The 21,457-nt window shown below is 45.7% G+C and overlaps 2 protein-coding genes and 1 long non-coding RNA gene across 4 annotated transcripts; 2 read left to right on the plus strand and 1 right to left on the minus strand.

Annotated features, from left to right (window-relative positions):
- Positions 1-130: 130 nt before the first annotated feature.
- On the plus strand, positions 131-9,561 carry galcb (galactosylceramidase b). 2 transcript variants are annotated; one of them, XM_037071988.1, is made up of 17 exons: positions 131-330; positions 440-508; positions 590-653; positions 1,035-1,148; positions 1,431-1,570; positions 2,331-2,369; positions 2,553-2,680; positions 4,476-4,631; positions 5,284-5,408; positions 6,365-6,492; positions 6,796-6,885; positions 6,970-7,059; positions 7,183-7,327; positions 8,035-8,215; positions 8,307-8,470; positions 8,624-8,700; positions 9,077-9,561. In XM_037071988.1, the coding sequence occupies exons 1-17, from the start codon at positions 190-192 to the stop codon at positions 9,218-9,220; spliced, it is 1,995 nt and encodes a 664-aa protein (XP_036927883.1). In that variant the 5' UTR covers positions 131-189; the 3' UTR covers positions 9,221-9,561. The 2 variants fall into 2 exon arrangements, with proteins under 2 accessions (XP_036927883.1, XP_036927882.1); XM_037071987.1 differs by lacking the exon at positions 2,553-2,680 and adding an exon at positions 3,944-4,074.
- LOC119004784 lies at positions 9,232-10,328 on the minus strand. Its single transcript, XR_005070307.1, has 2 exons — positions 10,129-10,328; positions 9,232-10,057 (listed from the first exon to the last, which is right to left on the minus strand). It is a non-coding gene; the product is annotated as an uncharacterized LOC119004784 (long non-coding RNA).
- Positions 10,329-10,468: 140 nt separating this feature from the next.
- On the plus strand, positions 10,469-20,394 carry ak7b (adenylate kinase 7b). Its single transcript, XM_037071986.1, has 18 exons — positions 10,469-10,629; positions 10,789-10,968; positions 11,045-11,153; positions 12,078-12,172; positions 14,209-14,319; positions 14,408-14,488; positions 14,685-14,773; positions 14,982-15,072; positions 15,211-15,288; positions 15,994-16,143; positions 16,286-16,414; positions 16,517-16,622; positions 17,414-17,542; positions 17,659-17,718; positions 18,540-18,737; positions 18,841-19,061; positions 20,032-20,190; positions 20,285-20,394. The coding sequence occupies exons 1-18, from the start codon at positions 10,537-10,539 to the stop codon at positions 20,321-20,323; spliced, it is 2,118 nt and encodes a 705-aa protein (XP_036927881.1). The 5' UTR covers positions 10,469-10,536; the 3' UTR covers positions 20,324-20,394.
- The last annotated feature ends 1,063 nt before the right edge of the window (positions 20,395-21,457 follow it).

A 21,457-nucleotide genomic window follows, 5' to 3' on the forward strand; every position in this document is an offset into this window, starting at 1 on the left:
GTTATTGTTATTTGAAACAAAGTGTTCTGACGTCACTGGCGTATGGTTTTTCATGTTTGGAAATAAAAATAAAATCACGGGTTGGAAAAAAAAAGCCTCTGCGAGCACGTGAGGCTGTCATGTGACGTGTAGAGAGCGTGAGCGCGCGTCCAGCAGCGGCGCGCAGCGTGCAGTGAGCTCAGACTCAGGATGGATCTCAGGGTTCTGCTGGTCAGTCTCTCATGTCTCGGTTCTTCTGTGCACCTCAGCTCTTGTCAGACTTACGTCCTGAGCGACAGAGACGGTCTGGGGAGAGAGTTTGACGGGATCGGAGGTTTGAGCGGTGGAGGGGTGAGTTGAGTCACTTTGAAAGTACTTCCTGGTCTGATACGGACTGAGCCCCTGGTCGTCTCCTCTTGTTCCTCAGCTCATGTCACATTCTGTCTGATCCTTCCCACAGGCGACGTCTCGTTTACTGGTGAATTACGCCGAGCCATACCGCAGCCAGATATTAGACTTCCTGTTTAAGGTATGATACATGATCCAGTCAGTCAGTCTGGTCCGGTGGACAGAACCGAGCTCACTGTTGTGCATTTTCTGCCGTCTGCAGCCGAACTTTGGAGCCTCTCTGCACATACTGAAGGTGGAGATCGGAGGAGATGCTCAGACCACAGGTGAGTCTGTCTGTCGGGACCAGCTTGATGGTTCTGTCTTTAACATGATGCCGGGAGTCATTTCTAATGATCACATTTCCATTGTTACTGAAGTTGAGTGTTTGAGTACACTGATGTGTGATAAAGTTTACAGTCAGACTCTAATATGACCTGCCTCCTGTGCAAAGTGTCAGGTAAGGACTTGTATATGAACAGCATGAATATCAGTCTTGTTTCTGTTTTTTACCACCTGATGTTGGACCTGTAGCAGCAGTGAGCGGCACCAGTCAGGCTCGGTTTGAATAGACGCAGAATCATCAACATTCATGATGCCGCTCAGAAGTGATTTCAGTTGGTCGTGGGTAGAGACTGTGGATGAACTTTAGTTGTCTTTTGTTCTAGATGGAACGGAGCCGTCTCACATGCACTACGAGAACGATGAGAACTACTTCCGGGGCTACGAGTGGTGGCTGATGAAGGAGGCCAAGAAGAGAAACCCGAACATCACTCTGATAGGTGAGAGCCTGTGGGATAACTTCTTCTGCCCTTCAAAATAAAAGTGAAACAGTTGAGAGGAAATTGAGATCACATGAGAGTGTACGACTAGAAATTGGAGACAAAAATATGACTATTACTTCTGTAAATATGAACGGAACCGGTAAGCGGGGCTGATGGGAAATGTGGTCTCACTGAAAACAGCAGTGAGGTGTGATTGTTCCACACTGATTGGTACACTGTGGTGCATGTTGCATCTTCTGCCTTACGTGTGTGTTGTTGTGTGTGTGTGTGTTCATGTAGGTTTGCCCTGGGCGTTCCCGGGTTGGGTGGGACGTGGTAAGAACTGGCCGTATGACTTCCCAGACATCACTGCAGCCTACGTGGTGAACTGGATCCTCGGTGCCAAGCAGTACCATGACCTGGACATTCAGTATGTTGGGGTGTGTACTCGTTTACTTTGGATCTTATTCCTACTGAAGCTACATGCTGTGCACAGTTGGGTTTCTCTTTATACCAGATCTGAAGAAACCTTCAACCGTGTGCCTACTGTATGTACAAATACATGCAACCATATCTGCACATCTCTGGTTGTGTGACACAGATTACATGCAGTCCAAAGGGCTTCTTATTTATCACATGCTTCATTCTAAACCTGTTGATCTGTTGATGTTTAACATCAGGAGCTGAATTTGTTAATTCTATTGCTGTTATTTGTTGAGGTCAAAGTTAAATTGATATTCCTCCAATATCTGTGATAGTCGTCCTCGCCAGGTTAACAGCTGAGTTAACCTCGTGTCAAACAGTCGTCTCCTCAGTCAGGCTGAAAACAAACTCCCATTTCGAAGTGAAAACAAAGGTGAACACTGATTTATCATTCATGTGAATGTGATATCACAAGAACGCCCGGAGGGATTTTCTTCCAATTGCGCACAAATGTCCGCTGATTAGATTCTGGTGGTCAAAGGTCGAGGCCGCTGTGACCTCACACATCCATTTGTTGCCATTACGGGAGAGTTCATACGATAACTGAAACAAAACTCTGCACAAGGATAAAACGATTTGTCTGTTTTATATTCAGAAGGTCAAAGGTCAACTTCATTGAGTTCAACAGTGTTCTGCTGATGGAGGCATGCATGCTGCCGTCACAATTGAACCTGTGTGCGTTCTCCCTCTTAACTGAACTCTCTTCCATCTGTTTAGATTTGGAATGAGCGAAACTTTGACAGCAAGTACATCAAGGTAATCCAAACCTCTTCTCTCTCACTGTGCATTGTGAATAATTATCCTGAACTGTGACTTAAAGCAGAGAAACAGCCACCAACATTGAGTTGTGTCCACACGAGAGATGCACCTTGCCTCTCGGTGTTTGCAGTGATTTGAACTTCTAGCTGGGTTCCTCTGAGAGCATGTTTTGTTGCCAAGGTGCTCCGGGACACGCTGGATAAAGTTGGCCTAGCTGACGTTGGCGTCATCGCGGCAGACGGCGATTGGAGCATCGCTGATTCTATGATCGTTGACCCGTACCTCAACGATTCTGTTGAGGTGATTGGGTAAGTACAGCCGGTCACACGAATGAAAGATCTCAACTCATAATTTGACCCGACGGCAGTGCAATTAAAGTTTAAAGGCGCGTGCTGTGGGTTCACTGAAGGGCAACTTGATCTGTGACAACTGATTGACTAAACATGTGATGCACCTGTGGTGAGGTGTCCACTGCATTTAGGTGCGTCCTCGTCGAGTCTTCCTCGGCTTCTTCTCTATAGATCTAGCTGCCTCGTCGGAACAAGGCTGAGTGTTTGTGGCTGTTTTTCTGCACTGCCTGTGCACATGCTCTTACTGAACATGGTGTTTTCTATAAAGCATGACGCTTATATCACTAACAGTAGGTCACTCATTGAATTTATTAACAGTTCAGTATATTGCTGCCACCATGTAAAACAATGTTGATGTCTTTCTTCGGTGGTTTTTAAGTTACACCAATACATTTTTTAATTTATTTTTTAAAAAATGTTTAACAATTCATATTCCCATGTGTTGCATATAGAGACAAACCCACAGAGAAGCATCACTGTGTGCTGGGCCGAGCATCAGCATTGTGATGGATCTTTTTTCATTTGAATTATTCAGTATTGATTGTTAAAATCAATCAATGTCTAACTGTGCGCCTCTGCTTTTTTAAGTGAAATGCTTAAGTATTCTATGTTACTTGTCGGCTGTGGTTACATGTTGTAGGACTGTGGAAATCAAGTTATTTCATATTTAAGATGGTAAAACACTAACAGTGATGATGGTGTTGCCAAATTCATGTCGTGGTCAAACAGAACCAGTATACCACCCTGAACAAATTTCAAATTGATCCACTGTCATCAAATGGAGAAAATAACCGTTGTTTTGCTCTGTAGATGCATTTTTATGAAAGATAGTGGTAAGTACTGAACTCGCTCAGCATGCTGTCCGTGTCCTGTTTGTGATTGTATCTCTCTATACAAGGATCCCCATTAGAGCGATGGATGTGATACCGTCGATCTGCATTTCCTGTGACTAACCTACTAAAAAATAGAAGTTGACTCTTGTTTTGACAGTAAAACACTTTACATGTGTTGGCAAGTGACCGAAGCATCAGTTAGTTGGCATCTTTATAGTCTGTTTAATACCGGAAACTTTTTTTTTTTTTTTTTTTTTTTTAAAGTGTAAGAGTTTTACATGGTCGCAGCAATACTGTAAAGCAACACATAGTGACACCTATCAGGGCTGTGAATCGTCTTCTTCCTCTGCTCTCTGTGTTGGTGTGTGACTGTGACCGTCTGCACCAGCTGCTGCGCTACACTCTGGATAAGAGTGGTCTGGAGCGGGTCAGGATCGTAGCCAGTGACAACCTGTGGCAGCCCATTACCCTGTCTGTGCTGCTCGACCCCGAGCTCAGCAGCGCTGTAGACGTGATAGGGTAGGATCCCTTTCTGTGCATGTGTGCACTCTGTATCCGGTGGTTGATTGACATGTTCAGTACTAAAACCATGAACTTAATGCCGGTGTTTATTTTGTGTGTGTGTGTGTGTGTGTGTGTGCATGAGCATCTGCTTGTTTTCTTACAAGTGTTTGTGGTTTTTAAGTTAGTAGAGGAGCAAAAACAATATTTCCTGATGCTGACTCAGTGTATTGGATGGACGGACATACAGACTTGATCCCAATATGTGAAAGTTTGATACAGAATATTCAGACTAAAGGATAAGACGGTTTTTAAGACATTCACATTGCAAGTGTCTGAAAATGTTTTAGATGGAACAATTTAAAGGATTTATCAATATGACACATGTTGACCTTGTTTGTGGTGCGTGTGATGTTCAGGGCTCACTACCCGGGCACCATCACGGTGAAGGAGGCCGTGAAGACGCAGAAGAAGCTGTGGTCATCAGAGGACTACAGCACTTTCAACGATGAGGTGGGAGGAGGCTGCTGGGCCCGCATCCTCAACCAGAACTACGTCAATGGACTCATGACTGCGTGAGTAACGACGCATCAGACAGCTTCAAAATGATTTGCATTCCTGACTGAATGTGCTGATGTTGAGCAGCAGAAAAGACGTTTGCTGTGTGGCCATGCTGCTGGTGTTTGTAGCATGATGTGAATATGCAGCAGATGCAGTGACAGTAACTGACGTCAGCAAACAAGTTCCAGACATGAACTGCCTCGTTCTGGCGTCCTGGGGATTAAAACCCTGGACCTTTGACTCTGTACAGATGGGTATGTAGAGAGTGACTGACTGACTGCGGCACTGGAGACACTGGAATCTGCACACCTTCTTACAGGATGAAGCAATAACAACACAAGTGTCCAAGACTAGGGTACCTTTGTCTGTGTCCAGGACGGGTCTTTCTTTTTTAGGTTTAAACAGTCTGTTAACCTGCTGCCATCTGGAAAAGTTACAGAAGTGTCTGACTCCTTTATATTATGTTCTACAACTCTGTGTTGGAGAATGAAACTAAATGAACCTTAAACCTTTAACAACCAGACAGCATAGATGCGACCACTGAGTCAATCTGTATAAACACATCGATCATTCAGTCAGCCATATGCAAGGTTTTAGTCTTGTTAACTCAGGTGGGGGGAAAAGAGCCTGGGATGAGCCTCCGTCTGGTGTTTATTCTTCTTCCAGCACCATCTCCTGGAACCTTGTGGCCAGCTACTATGAAGAGCTGCCATTCGGCAGAGACGGCCTGATGACAGCTGAGGAGCCCTGGAGCGGCAACTACGTGGTGGACTCCCCCATCTGGATCACAGGTCTGTGTGCTGAGTGTTTTCCTCCCTCCTGTGGTGTTACTGTTGGTGCCGTTGACACAGATCTGTCTAATGTAGAGGGCACATTCTATTATTTTGTATTCATCAAGTGTGTCCTTTATTCTGCAGCCTGGCTACTGTACTGAGCACAACATACCTATAAGATTCTCAGTGTCACCTGGAAACCCTGATCCCACAGTCACAGTGAAACAGCCGGTTGTGTTAATACGTACACACTAACATTGTGTTACCCACTGATCTCATAGAAATGATGTTGGTTTTGAACCGTCTCAAGTCTCGGAGGAAGAAACACGTATCAGTGGGGGAACATATTCTGACACAACACCGGAGCTCCATCCAGTGAATGTCCGCCTGTTCTCTCGTTTTACCTCGGTGTCTGTCACTCTCCCTCGTCGCCTTCTCTGCCTCCTCCATCAGCAGCTTCTTTTTCTTTCACAATGGAGACAGTTTTTCTTCCACAGTTAGTGACCGGGGGAAAAAAAAAATGCTTCTTCCTGTTCTGGTTGCAAACTGGCAGATGGGCTTCCTGTGTGCCCTAAAGTGACCTCAAGTTTTGCAGCAAAGCCTGGTGTCGGACTGAATATCAGAGGAAAAGTGAGCTTTATAGGGAAACAATCTATAAGCGGAGGGTGTTTCAGCTGTCACACTGTGATTTACTGCAGAATGAGAAGTGTTGTTTTTATGAGTGGCTTTTGTGCGGTTGCTTGGCCAGACCTGTGGTGACGATGGTGTGGCTGATGTCAGCATTCTCCAGGGCGTCGCAGTCCATGACTGGGTGACACTTTTTGCATCGTCGTACACTTAACAGTGATTGTTGTGGCTTTTAATGAAAGTGTTCCTTGACTGTGAAATCAGCATCTGTTGAAGTTCTCTTTCTTCATCTCTTCGCTCCCAGCAGATAAATGTTACAGATGTGTACTGTGTTGTTCTCCCTAAAGCCCACACCACACAGTTCACCCAGCCAGGATGGAGCTACCTGCAGACTGTTGGACATCTGGAACAAGGTGGAAGTTACGTCGCCCTGACTGACGGGAGAGGAAACCTCACTGTTGTCATAGAAACCATGGCAAGTCAGGCTTCCCTATTCTGATCTTTGCAGTTTTCATCTCCTGCGGCTGTAATTTGAACTGTCAGCAATCAGGTTGAGAAGTTGATGGATCACGTCCGACTGTTGACCCCGTTGTCTGCTTGTAAAAAGGACATTAACCGATTAACAGGAAGTTACCTGGCTGGAGTGAAGGCTATGATGGTGTAGCTGTACAGAAGATGAAAACAACAGAATGACATGTTTAGGGTTCAGTGTTAACAGTTAAACACTACAAGAGCTTTTGAATGACTTTTTTTTTTTTTCCCTCCATTTCCTTCACAGACTCACAATCATTCAGTGTGCATACGACCTCCGCTGCTTCCCTTCAACGTGACATCCCAGAGTGCAACGTTCCAGCTGAAGGGATCCTTTGTACGTTCCATTTGAGCTCTTCACTATGCAGCTGAAAGTTACAGGGTGATGTTATTTTCATTAAAAGTCATTTTATTTTCTCAGGCCTCCATCAGCGAACTCCAAGTGTGGCGGTCGCAGTTCAACTTCAAAACCCAAAAACCCTCCTTCTTTGAGAAACTGACCCCCCTGAAGGTAAAACAGGCAGCTCAGCAACGCAGCACTGCACGACAACACAACAGTTTCTGCACGACACGTCAGCAACATGCAACAATCTTAACACGGCTGTATTTTTCGACATGTTTCTGCCGATTGCAGCTTGTAGATGGATCATTCATCTTACATCTAGCTGAGGATGAGGTTTACACGCTGACCACAGTTACAACTGGACAGAAAGGAAGTTACCCTGACCCGCCTCGCTCGGCCCGCTTCCCTAAAGTCTACAAGGACGACTTTAATGTCCGTAAGTACAACACGCACAGGACCCAGTTTGGTTCTGTTTGGTCACTGGATTCTTAATATCTCATACAGTTCTGACGGGTCCCTTTTGTAGGATCAAGGTCCAACCAAGTGTATGTTACACACTGAGTGCAGTATGTGATGTTTTCATGGCAGAATGGAAAAGAAAAACAAACATAAAATGGTATCAACAAAAAATATAATTTATAATGCCAAGTAATATTTGATTTTTGGGGCCTATAGTGATTTTAGTGTAGCTGAAAATACTGATATCAGTACATACATATTGATTATTTGATGGTTTAACAATAAACATTTCTTAGCCAAAATTATCAGTGCACCAAAACGTAAACTTCACTGGAAATGTAATGATTATAAATTGCACAGAGCATATTTTTCTACGTTATAATCTCTAAACAAAAGTTTTCAAATCTGTGACGGGTCAATAAAAGCAGCCAGCTGATATATTTCCAGGCTCTGATGCTGAGTTCAGTTGGATTCAGGTAAACAAATGCAACTGTGAAAAGTCATTAAATATTAACATACTGGGAACTAATGATCCATAGGATTATATGTAATATCAAGAAGTCTTGGTCCTAAACCAGGAGATTTCTCAAAAAGCTTTTCATGGGTTTCTTGTGTTTCCTCGTCGTTTCTGACCTGACGACATCGTAACACCCAATCACAAAGGGTCTTCTCCCCCTCCTGTAGGAAACCCTCCCTTCTCAGAGGCTCCAAACTTTGCTGACCAGGCTGGGGTGTTTGAGTACTACATCAACATGACCGACCCCGGACCCCACGTCTTTACCTTCCGACAGGTTCTGACTGAGCGGCCCATCACATGGGCCACTGACGCTGCCCAGGCCATCAGTGTCATAGGAGACTATCAGTGGTGAGTGTTGGCAGCACTACTCTCCCAGTGAGAAGACCACCTGACCTCGATCCTGCCAGTTCTGACTTAACACTAACACTGTATGTTCCAGGCAGAACCTCACAGTCACTTGTGACGTCTTCTTGGAGAGCGTAAAGACCGGTGGTGTGTTCATAGCAGCCAGGGTGGATAAAGGAGGCGATTTGGTCCGCAGCGCTAACGGAGTGTTCTTCTGGGTGTTTGCAGATGGCACGTACAAAATTACCAATGATCTGGGTCAGTACGCTCACCCTCTGCTTCATCACTCTTTTTCATGAACAGCTTATTTTAAAGAAACCATTGTACCAACCAGCCGAAGTCGAGGTGAAACAGCTGCCTCAGCTGAACTTCTCATCAGTGTGTGTGTTTCTTCTTGTCTTTGGCCGACAGCTGGAGAGACGGTACTGGCGGAAGGAAAGTCTGGTACCAGAGCGTATGTGTGGCAAACCTTATCGCTCACTGTGGAAGTAAGTAAAGGTTTATTCTTTACATCCTGGACTGAACCAACGGATGCAGACACATTCTGCAGGCCGAAAAAATCACACTCTGATGCTGATCTCTGTATTCTTTCTGCTGTGTTCTGCCTGTCGCTGCTAAACACATACCTGCTTCTGATTAAAATAAAGCGGCAGTACGTAAAAAAAAACCTCATTAAAATAAAGCAGGATCAGTTTCTGATATCATCTCGAGAATAGAGCCAAACCGCTTCATCTATCAGTCGATTAGGTGATGGAAACATTTCAATACTCACTGTCAGTGTGAGAGCAGAGAGTCATCCTGTATCTGATAAAGTGGATCAGTGTATTTCATGAGAGCTTTTCCTGCCCCTCGTCTCTCCTGCAGGGTCAGTATGCGTCCGTGCAGCTGAACGGATACCCGCTGTGGAAGAACGCTGTGGTGCTGACGCCAAAGAACGGCTGGGCTGCCATCGGCACGCATTCGTTTGAACTGGCCCAGTTTGATAACTTTGCTGTGGTGGCAGAGTGATGGTTTTTAACTGTGGGTTACTAATTTACACTATGCTGTGAATATTGTGATTAATTTATTGACTTGATTTCACACTTCAGTATGCAGAGAACAGATGTGATGAAATGTTCTCTTAGTGAAGATTGAAGGTGTCTGACTCGAGACTAAAGGGAAGAAGACGCACATGATGAAATAAAAACACTGCAGCCGTGATGATTCTATCTGATGCATTTTGTAAATGATTTTGAAATATGTGTTTTTTTTATGGAATAAATGATTTGTTAAACTTTTTTTGTTGTTTGAAAGAACAGCTTGGCTTTAATCTACATGTGATGTGTTTCAGATAAATCAAATAAAGATGACCGTTAGTGTCCGTTTCTTGTAATTACAGACTCCTAACATCTATTATCCTTATTCAAGACTGAACTCTGTTAATCTGAGAGTTCGACTCACTGATTTCACTTTTGGATGTTTGGACACACTGTGTGTGGTTTGCTCTGCTTCGGCTTCTACTGTACGTTTGCCATCAGTAGAGATGTTGCTTGTGCAGATTCCCTGCGCTCCAGCTTTAACCTTCTCACTCTGATGACACTGCACCCGTCCAGATGAACAGGTTGGCACCCCACAGAGCAGCCTCTGCGTTCAGAGAACACTCAGGTGAATCTGGTGAGGAAGCACAGCGGATCGTCCGGAAATCAGAGGGTTGCTGGTTCAGCACCTCGGCTCCCCTGGCTGCATGTCGAAGTGTTCTTGAGCAAGCGACTGAACCCCAAATACCTCCTGATGATGATGATGATGGAAAAGTTCAGCAGAAATCCACATCCATCTAATGTGCTGGTGCCTTGAGTAGCCTGCACACTAGAAAAGTGCAGTATGAATGTTAGTCCTCCAAACACAAGTGACAACTGGTGAGTTAGAACTTAAATCACCCGATCAGTAGAGAAGAGCCGGCCACGCTGATCAAGCACAGTACTGTATGGTAGGTAAAAGCTCCTGTAGATTATCTTCTGTTAGACCTTGTCGTTGTGTGGTGCTGCAGTCTACTGACCCTCAAAGTGTTCAACAACACTTCACATTCACACTGTGATGACAGAAGCTGCCATGCTGATGCGATCTTCTTATCATATTGTGTGATTGCTGTTTCATGTTAAAGACCGTCCGTGAGCTCTATGGATTTAAGGAGGAGGAGGCTGCGGTGCGTCTGTGTGCGTCATGACCTGCTCATCGGTCCGGTCAGGGTTGCCGCGCCGCGCCGCACCGCGTCGCGCGAAGCCGCCCGCGTCGCTGCGTCTCTATGGCAACGGAACAACAACGACATCAGCTGTAGCGTAGACAACATGGCGGAGCCGAGGATGGAGAGAGGTGGACACACACCTAAAAGAGTTTTCATCAACAACACGGACTCATACGCTTCCCAGCACATCGCCAAGGTAAAGATCCGTCAGGGTTCATGTGGGTCAGAGCCGAGTGTTGGACGGGTTGTAGCCAGAACATAACGACCCGGTCAGCCAGCCTCTGTGAGACACGCTGCTGACTGGACCGTGGACCAGTTGAATCAGAGGCTCATGTTAGTAACATGTTGTCTGCAGTTTCTGTCTGAATGTGAGCTCAGACCACCTGCTGGTCCAGAGGGACAGACGAAGACTGAGGATGAGGAGGACAGAGAGGTTCCACACCAGAACCAGAGAGCAGAAGGAGCCTTTCAGCTGGTCGGAACCGCCTCGGACCCACCTGAGGAGGACAGAGTGTCTGTGCTGGAGCAGTACAGGGTGAGCACACACTGACAGTAGCTGTGCTGTCTGGAGGTCACTGACGTCACTGCTGACAGGTCCGCTTGTGTCCTAGAACCTGAGCAGGGATGAGCTGCTGTCGAGACTGATGGACTGTGACGTTGTGATCTACAACGTGACCCAGCATGTGGATCAGGTAGAAGAGGCCTCCTGGGCGGTTTCAGGTGAGCACTGGTCCTTTCTGCTGGCTGTCTGACGGGCTGACCATAGTCTGTTGTGTTTTCATCAAGTTTGAAGTGATGTGTTCGCCACATCACAACACAGCTGCCTGATAAACTGAGAGTGTGTGTAACTCCTTCATGCAGTTAGGTATTAACACATATATACCAAGGAGATCATTCTTGCATGCATGTTTTCAATCTGCATATCCCACCATCAATGTTGTTAAATCTACAAAGGTCCAGTTTAATGAACTTTATGTAATGTTCTCTGGGCTGTGGACCTGTTTTTATGTCTTCATGTTGTGGTCTGAGTTTACTATTTACTAACCAGAAACAAGGAACGGCCTCCTCTCAGAGCCACACATCTGTTTTCAGAACTAACACCAATCACCAGTCCCATCAACCTCATCTGAGTCTGATTTTGGATTTGTGTGGCTCTAACTGAAGTCTGAGACACCTAAACTGCTCTCATCTTCAGAGGTGCTTGCTGTAGTATAATATCTGACGCCTTTTGCTGTGATCTGTAGTTCGTCTCTCTGTGTTTGAAAAGAATATTCAACTTTTCAGCTGCCGCTGTGTCTCAGTTCAGGGCTGCATCCTCTAAAGGTTGCCTCCTTCTGAAGGCTCCTTCAAACACATTATGTAACCTCATTTTTCAGTGCTGTAAAACGTAAAATATTCCAAAAACATAGGAAAGTGTTCCGTTAAGTGAGCACATCTAGATGTCTTCATTTCTATTTAAGCAGGATTTTTTGGCCACACGTGAAGGACTGGACTGGTAGAAAATGATCTGGAACCGCTTCTCCTGGAGCTGATCCAGCTGACACTGGCTGAGCGGTGGAGAAATAATAATAATAATAATAATAATAATAATAATAATAATAATGTAATGAATGAATCAGGACTCCTTCTGTGTTCTGTGTTTAGCCCTCCATGATAATATAAGCCATTTTTCTGGACCGAAGATGTTCATCCTCATCTCCACTGTGATGACCTGGGCCTGCAGCAAGTCAGTCGACCCTGTGAGTGGACACGTGGACGGCGTGACACGTTATGTCTTTGTGCAACACAGGTCCCTGTTTTTTCTTATCACAAATTATAATGTGCACCAGGCTCCAAAAGTCTGAGACCACCTGTCAACATACCTGTACCTCTGCATGTAAAAAAAAATACAAATGACAGTATCACCTTAACAGTTTGAGTGACAAGTTGAATTTTGGATGGAAAATATTGATGAATGTAAGAACGTCTTTGTCTTTGGTTTGTCCTCATTTTGATTTAATGACAGTGTGCACACCAGCTGCATAGACTCCACAAGTTAGTGTAAAACCTGCTGACTCATCCCAGCATGATCTGACGGTGTCCACAAAGCTTCTTGTTGTCACAAACTGATGGTCTTTCTCAGTCTTCAAGTGCCCCCATGAATGCTGAATGTGGTTGAGGTCAGGTGACTGTGGGGGACAGTCGGGACTACTCTGTGCTCTGTGGTCTTCAGTAGTTGTGTCGAAGCTTTGAGTATTTTGTCTGAGGAACTGGGTGGTGCTTCATCAGGAGATTGGATTTGATCATCACCATGAGAGTCTGGTATTTCTCAGCCCACCTCAGGTGTTGATCCAGGTGTCCATACTGAGAAGAGGTTAGCTCAGGACAGCTTCCTCTGTCAGGACAACTGCTGGCTGTTCTTTATATAGAAAAGTCTGTATCTGTGATCAAGTTGCTGTTCTCTCTCACAGTAGATTCATCAGAATGTATGGATCATCTGGTGGTGTGCTCACTTTGGGTCTGTCTGATTGTGCTTTAAATACAACTGATCCAGCTCAGCTGAACATTTTTGGACTTCCATGCACTGCCCCCCAGGAAACCTTTGGTCTCACCATGTTCTGATGCTGACAAAGGCCCTTTTCCATATGACAGCATTAGAGATGTTCAGTGTAGTCCGAGTGTCACGCTGGGGTTTAAAAGGGGAAAGCTAAGGAGACAGGAGGTGGACCCAAATGCACTTACTCACAGGACAAGAGGCAGGATTGAGGGAGAACAAAAAAAAAAAAAAAAAAAGCAAGGAGCATGAAAGTCCAAAGACCAAGAACAGAGTAACAAAGAAACAGCAAGACAAAGTAGCAAAATAAAACAGCTCAACAAAGTGCAAAGAAAAAGGCAAAGTACAAATCAAACATGGGGAAACCAGAGCTCACAATCACCCCAAAAAAACATACATATACCGCTGGGGAACTAGGTAACTAGAGACAGAAGGAACTCTGGGAGGACATCACACAGACAGAAGCAATGAACGGACAAAGACAAGAGGCAGAGCAGAGACTTAAAACACAGACACTAACGATGAGACGAGGAGCAGGTGAGGAGAGAGAGGAGGGAGGAGGCCAGGTGAGGTAACGAGGGGGGAGCACAGAGGAGACGACACTGACAGACAGAGGGAGACAAACTGCAACAAGAGGAATACACAGGAGAACTTATAGGACACAAGAGGGCATGGAAAATCAAAACATAACACACAAGACACGACACAAAGGAATGCAATCTGGAGCCATGACACTGAGATTTGGACCCCCTGCTGTAGGTTCCTGGTCTGGAACCTAGTTGTGCGTTCATGCAGCGTTATTCCTGATGATTAAAATGTAGGTTTTTCTCTCCGGTCGTTACATGATATAAGAAGTCCATAACATATCACACTAAATTGTTAGGTTGTGCAGTTGTGGCTGTGGACAGACAGCAGTGTGTTGATGCAGTACAGCCTCAGTGTATATGAACAGGTGAATGTGGCCCAGGTGGATGAAGCACTTTGAGCAGTCAGTTGATGAGAAAAGTGTCTGTTTATGTGTATAATTAATTATCTGTAAGTAATGTTGGTCATGATTATTCTTTATTTCAAGTTAATTAACTTTTTTTAACTTCACACATTTTAGTAACATGTCGAAGTATTTGCCTTTAAGTAGGAATAAACTCATAATTATCCATCAATGTACTCCATGTTGTTACGACTGAAACCCTATTTAGTTACTTTGAGTGTCTTCAGTCACTCTGTCTCTTCGTTGTGTAACAGGAGGATCCGGATCTTCCTTTCACTGATGAGATGTTCAGGAGAAGACGAGCACATCCCAACTTCAAGCAGCACATCGAGCTGGAGAAGAGGGTGGTCAAAATGGGCAAAACTGTCAGTTCCTAGTCCCTGAGTAACATCTCGTGTTGGACACACTAGCGACTTGATGCGCCTCACCCTGACACATGGTTCTTGCTTTCAGAACAAGAACTTCCTGACGTACGTGGTCGCGTCTGGACTTCAGTACGGGATGGGAGAGCAGATCCTGCACTACTTTTTCAAGGTAGGATTTCAAGCCTGGATTGAACAAAAGAGTGTCTCCATTAATCACTGAAAGTAAAAGTCAGAATTGGAGATCTAAGAAGGCTGAGCCCCTGGCTGCAGGTACAGACAAGTGACCTGAGCCTGAACATCACCATAAACAGAACCGAGTGTGTGTTTGTTTCTCCGGAGTAACTCGTTTAAATCATCTGTGTTAGACGTCGTGGCTGGGACAAGAACAAGAAATACCTGTCTTTGGAGACGGCAACAACATTGTTCCCATGATTCACATCAATGACCTGGCAAGGTTGGACACACACACACACACACACACACACACACACACACACACACACACACACACACACAAACAATACGTATTTCTCTCTCATTAGCTTGCTTGATATGAGGCTGTAGATGCGCAGTGATCTGACTTTAGTAAATATCATATAAATACAGAACTGGCTTACTCAGCATGTACATGCTATGAGCAGTGAAAGCTCTGTGTGTTAAAGTGTGATTCAGAACGTGATCGAACTCCAGCCCAAGCCTCGTTACCTGCTGGCTGTGGACGATTCCAACAGTACCATGGAGGACATTGTGAAGGTGCGTTGGACCAAACCAGAACTGTATTGTGTCAGGTGTTAATGACACAGTGTACTACCACATGTTTGTATTCCTGCTGTTCTCATGTGTTCATATAAACACATGATGGTAAAATGATATGAGCTGTTTCCTCACCAGACCATTGCCTCGGCGCTCGGACCAGGGGAGATCCAGAAGAAGCCATTTGAGGAAGCCTTCCTCGTGCAGGACTGGAGTGTATGTTGTACCTGTTTCAGTACGGTTACTCCATCACGGCTAGCGCTGTCTGACTTTGTTAGTGCAAAATAGGAATTAAAGCCTCTTCTTCGCAGCTCACATTTTTACAAAGCCTCAAGAAGTCGAAGATTGTTCTTTAGAAGTGTCCTGGTTCGCTGAGCGAGGTGAGAGGATGGAGACGTCTGCATGTGAATGAAGCGGGAATAAAAACCCTGGGTTAGCTTATCTCAGTGTGAAGACGAGAGGCAGGGGAAACAGACAACCTGGCTCTAATCCTAACTCTATAGATAATAATTATACATCATATCTGCTTTGAGTCATCTGTAATATCTGTAGACAGTGTATCAGCTGGGTACAGCGAGTGTGTCCAGCCTCCTGGAGTCTTGACATCACCATGTTTGTTAGCTGAAATAGACCCAATTTTCTGCTTTAAGTCTTTTGCTAATCTAAATGGATATACAGACCTAAGACTGATATCTCATGTTGGGGAAGCCACTTTGAAAACAGAACTCTGCGAGCTACCAGTTACTTAACACGAGGAGATGAAGGCTACTCTAGTTATCTGTTTAGTTATCTAAAGCTGTTTAGAAACAAGGAGTTTAAACTGGTTTGTAAAGACAGTGGATCAGTGACCGATGCATGTGTGATACGAAATATAACGCAAAGAAGTCACGTGTCCTCTGACGTGCTATCGTCTCCTGGCAGGCGATGGAGATTGATTCCCTGCTGGTCAACCTTCGTATGGAGGGCGTCCATCTCAAGACTCCGTTCCCTGTGAACTGGTCCTGTGAGTCTGGGCTGGTGGAGAACATGGCGCTGGTGGTGGAGGAGTACCGGCAGACCAGGGGCCTGCTGGTAGGTGCTACAGCAGAGAGTAGACATGTATCATGTGTACCTGTCCAAAGAGTACATCAGTGGAATATGGAATATGGAATTTTTTAAGTTGTAAATCAAGGCAAGGTGTACTAGATAATCCATGCCAGAGTGTTCCCTCCAGCCCCTCCGTCTGTGTGTCCTGGGCCCTCCTGCAGTGGGGAAGAGCACAGTGTGCAAACAGATCTGCGAACACTACGGACTCCATCACATCACACTGATAGACACCATCGCTGAAACCATCGCTCAGCTGGTGAGCTTCTCCTCAGGCACACGAGCACACATGCGGTAGCGGAGACAAAACATTTCCTGTACGTGTCTGACATGACAGTTACACTTGAATCCCCATTTTTAGGAAAAAACTGCGCAGAATGCCGATCCAGATGCAGACAACGACGACTCTGCAGCAGAGGCCCAGGAGCAGCTCAGCAGCCTGAAGGCCAGTATGGAGAGGAATGGAGGTACGGGCTTCACCTGCTGGTCCACTAACACTCACTCTGCTGCACCAGCTGAACACTACAGAGCTGCTGCTCCTAGATCCTCACATCAGCAAGCTGTCAAAAGTTCCCTGTCCTGGAAGCTAAAGCTAGACACGTTTCCACCAAGCAGTCCGGTTCTCTTTAGCCTGGTTTGTTGCACTCTGTATTACCACTGTTTGAACGTTGTGGATGGTTTGGTACCGAGAGGTCCCTTAGAACAGCCAGAGTCATCCCGTCCTCTCTGCTCTGATGTAGCACAACCTGCAGCCGTTTCTCAAGTAAATCTTGTTTTGTTGTCGTAATAAGTAACCACATGTGTGTGGAGAATGCGTGGCCAAGCGAGAGGAAGGAGCTTGTACAGGGACCGGCTGCTGCCTTTCGGGATAACGTCTGGGCTAAAAAAACTCAGTCCACCTCGACTCCTGTCTGCAGTGGAAACACAGAGCTGATCTGGCATTTACAGTCGAAGGGAACTGAACTGAAAGCACTTTGGTGGAAACGCAGCTTCATAATACCAATTAAAATCAACTGAGAGCGTCCGCCTCCCTGTGCGACGGCACCAGCTGAAGGCGTGCTGGGCTTCTGCTGCCCCGTCCTGGACACAACCTGAAACATTCTGACTATTCACACACACAACTGATTTTGTGTCTCCTCCCGTCTTGCAGGGAAATCATGTAATCTTACTCTTTATTATTAATAACTGCGTACCTGTCTGTAATAACATAGCAAAATGACATTCACATTACTGTTACGTCAACATTTCTGTCCATTAGGTATCTTGGACGAGCAGCAGCTGGTGAAGGTGTTGAAGGATAAGCTGATGTCTAACCCGTGCAGGAACCAGGGTTTCGTCCTGGACAGCTTTCCCAAAACATATGAACAAGCTAAAGAGCTGTTCTATGGTGAGACACTGCAACATGGCTCCTCCAGCAGTGGGGTCAGAATTACATACATGTACATTCGCTTAATATAAGGTGGACATACACATGCACAGCTGTGTGTTTGCTTTGTCTTTCAGTGGAGGAACATGATTCAGAAGATGGAACGACCCTGACATACAGCAAGAGAATTACTCCAGGTCTCTGTCACTGTTATCTTCCATGACATGTTAAAGCCACGCAGTGATTTCTTCATGGAAACAAGCTTTAGATATTTCATTCTGAGGAACAGAGAGTGTTCAGGGGTTTAATTACTGCCAGCAGAGGGACTTTAAAACTGCCTGTTGACCATGTCTGGATACTGCAGGAAGGAGCTCAGGGTCACTTCCTGTGTCCTTTATGTTGCACATGAGAAACACACTTATGATCCAAGAGTGCTCCTTTATCAAGTATAGACAACACCATGAAAATGTCATGTGAATCAAATCACCATGTGAAGTTTAGAGCTGATTAGTTAATATGTGTTTGAGTTACAAAAACGTCCTGTTTCCTGGTGAATCACGAAGACATGAAGTTCAATGAAAACTTTAAAACTCTGCACAACTAACAAAGATCTTCAGATTGCACTTCTGCAGTCATTTCAATACAATTCCTGAGAAAGACTTTATTAAAGTACAATGGCTGCAAGTGGAGAAAGTAATGCACTGAAATTCCACTTTGTCTTGGGTTTAGCTCATGACAGCAAGACACTAAAATGTACCAACCAGACCACATGAATCTGGGCCAAATGTACTGTGAGGGCTGCCTTAGCAGAGTTTTGTCAACATGCTATCAAGCCATTTTGCCACTCGTCTTCCTGATATCTATGATATCTATCAATTGTTTGCTACTTCTTGAGCTTGTAATAGACTTTTTGTACCCAGGACAATGAAAAACGAATAACCACAAATCACCATGTACAAAACCAGAGCCTTCACTGCGCTGTGTTGAGGTATCTGTGATGTTTACTCGTGTGCCACAGAGTTCGTGCTGTGCCTGGACGCGTCAGATGCCTTCCTGAAGGATCGGGTGATGAACCTGCCTGAGAGGCAGGTCCAGGAACACAACTACGATCAGGAGCACTTCCTGCGACGGCTGGCCACATACAGAGAGAGCAACATGGAAGATAACACTGTCATCAACTACTTTGAGGAGCTGGACATCAGCCCTCTTTACCTGGGTAACCCCTGAAGCAGGACTACATCCTGTGTGTGGGAGGGGCTCATTAGTTGACTTGTATGTTCAGCATTCAGCACCCTAACCCTATCCTCCCACCCTGCCAGAGATCACCAGCAGCAGTGAACCTGACTGCCTGCTGCTGATACAGAAGATCTTCCACACGGTGGGCCAGCCCAGGAACTACGGACCCAACATCCAGGAGATGGAGAGAGAGCAGAGGAGGAGGGCTGAGGTGAGGATGAAGAGAGAGGCCATGCAGCAGGCTGAGGAGGAGAGCAGGGAAGCAGAGGAGGCCAGGCGAAGGGCTGCACGCTGGGAGGAGTGGGTACGTACTGGGAGGAAAGCTGGGATTTGGATGTTGTTTGGAGTAGGATAGTTGGTGCTTCCCCTTCAAATCACTATCAAGCACATCTGCTGTGTTCACTGAGGTCCACCAGAGATAAAACTCTCTCTAATGGCCGTCCCCCTGTGCAGTGTCTACAGTTAACACAAAGAGAAGTGTGAGCTGGATGTAACATCTCATACCACACAGAGCTCGACTGCAGCCAGGGGGCATCAACATGAAATCAAATCAGAAGCTGTGTACCCTTGTGTCGTGGCATTATGCCCCTTTTAAAACACCCAGTCCACCAGCCATGACTGACCCATGCTAAACTTACAGTACAACACACGACGGAAGCATGACATGCACGTCAGCTTGCTTACCAAGGGGCGCTGCTTCATTGTCGAGTGTTGGATTCATGTAAGTCACCAACATCACGTCATCTACGGAGCAGGAGGTTGGAACGGGCTGCAAACTGAACTGCTTTCACGTCATTTTCTGGGAGCATTTTCTGATAAAGGTTGTCCGCCCTCGCCTCGTGGTGGAATAGAGGAGAGACCACCTCCTACTTCAGTCTCTCTGAGGACACAGAGGATGTATACATGGTTGTATTTCTGCCGTAGATGACACTTGTTAGAAAAGCTGAACTCTTAAATGATACCATAATAATAAAAGCTTGTGGACCAGCTTCCTGCTCCAGCTCCAGTGGCACTTCAATCACTCAACCTGTCTGCGGGTTGGTCTTGATCCATCTGACCTTGTTTTAGTGATGTCACTGTGTTTGCAGGTCGTAGCTGTTACTGCAGTGGTTACAATGTTGTTACCGATAGAAATGAAAAGCCATGCCCATGTTGCACCAAAACAGAATGATGAGTGTAGGGTTAGGGTTAGTGTAAAGAGTGTAAAATATTGTAGGCGAGTTGATCTGGTGTGTGTGTGTGTGTGTGTGTGTGTGTGTGTGTGTGTTTTTCAGACCAAGGGCTTGGAGGAGGCGAGGCAGCAGGAGGAGGAGCTGTTGGAGGTCCAGACAGTCCCGATGAGGAACTACCTGATGGAGCATGTCATGCCCACACTGACCCAGGGTCTGATCGAATGCTGCACAGCCAGACCACAGGACCCCGTGGACTTCCTGGTAATCTACCCAGCGACCGTCATTGCATAATTCTTCCCATCAGACGTCACTGGGTTTGGATCATGATCATGTCTTTTGGTTTGTCTCCTTCCAGGCGGAGTTCTTGTTAAAGAACAACCCCTTCAACTACTGAGAAGAGAAAGAGAAGGTCATTTTTGTGGTTGCCAATGATACAAACTGAAATAAAATCCTTTTTTCCCCTCATTTTCCTGAGCTCTTCGGTATGTTAGAGATGTAAGTCAATTACCGGCAGCATTTCTATTAGTAGCAAACCTCCCAGAGTCGTTTCGACTCCCAGTATAAGTAGTCACAGTGTTGGAGCCAACACAGTTCATGCTGGGATTTTGATTAGGTCTGATGTGTAAGTGGCCCATTCTCCTGCGCCGGTAGTATTTACACACTGCTTTGTTTGGGCTCTTGTGTGCCGGCCATTACTTAAAAGCACCCTAGAAAAGCGGATGAAAGTGCATATGAAGCCAAAAGCTAATTAAGTTGTTAATTTGCGTAATGAACTTGGTAAACTCCAAAGTGGGCATTCTCGGGCCATAATTGCTTTGTTGTGGCTTCTGATATCCAGGAAGGATAAATGTTACAAATGGAAGGTAATTTGTGTCTCTCTCATGTCGCTACTCACATCTCCAAACTGTACATAATTGGTTGCGACTGAATACCAAATTATTTCATTGTACATACTTAATTACCACATGGGGAAATTAGTTGCGCTTATTTGGGAAACATTCTCACACAGAAGACTTCTCAGCCAAGAAGCTCTGCACCAGCGTGTCACAACAAAGGCTGCTGCTGACAACAGATCTGTGTTGGAGACAGAGGGCATACGATACTGAAGGTCCGGCTGCTGCCGGACGTCTGGGAAAGAGATCCTGTACAAGCCACAGCAGGACGAGGCACGAGACTGCTGCGTCCTGTCTGCCGGTCAAACAGAACTGAGTGCACGGCTGCCTGCTACAGCGTATTTAGTAGTGAGTCAGTGCTGCAAACAGTTAGTGTGCTGACGACAGAGAGCACCGTGTCACAGTCGCGGCCTTCATCTTACGGAACAAACCGAGGCTACTGCTGCACTTCTGTTAATGGGCCTGTGTTGCTCTGTACGTCCAGCAGGGGTCAGCCAAACCATTAACCTCATCCGCAGTGGATCAGTTTGTGTGATCAGTGGTGGGAATTCAGTACGTGTCCTCAAAAACTGTACTCGAGTAAATAGTTGTAGTGTGATAAATGGCTGCGAATGGACACACAACACACAGAGCCT

This window comes from Acanthopagrus latus, chromosome 16, assembly GCF_904848185.1.
Source record: "Acanthopagrus latus isolate v.2019 chromosome 16, fAcaLat1.1, whole genome shotgun sequence".
NCBI classification, from domain to species: Eukaryota; Metazoa; Chordata; class Actinopteri; order Spariformes; family Sparidae; genus Acanthopagrus; species Acanthopagrus latus.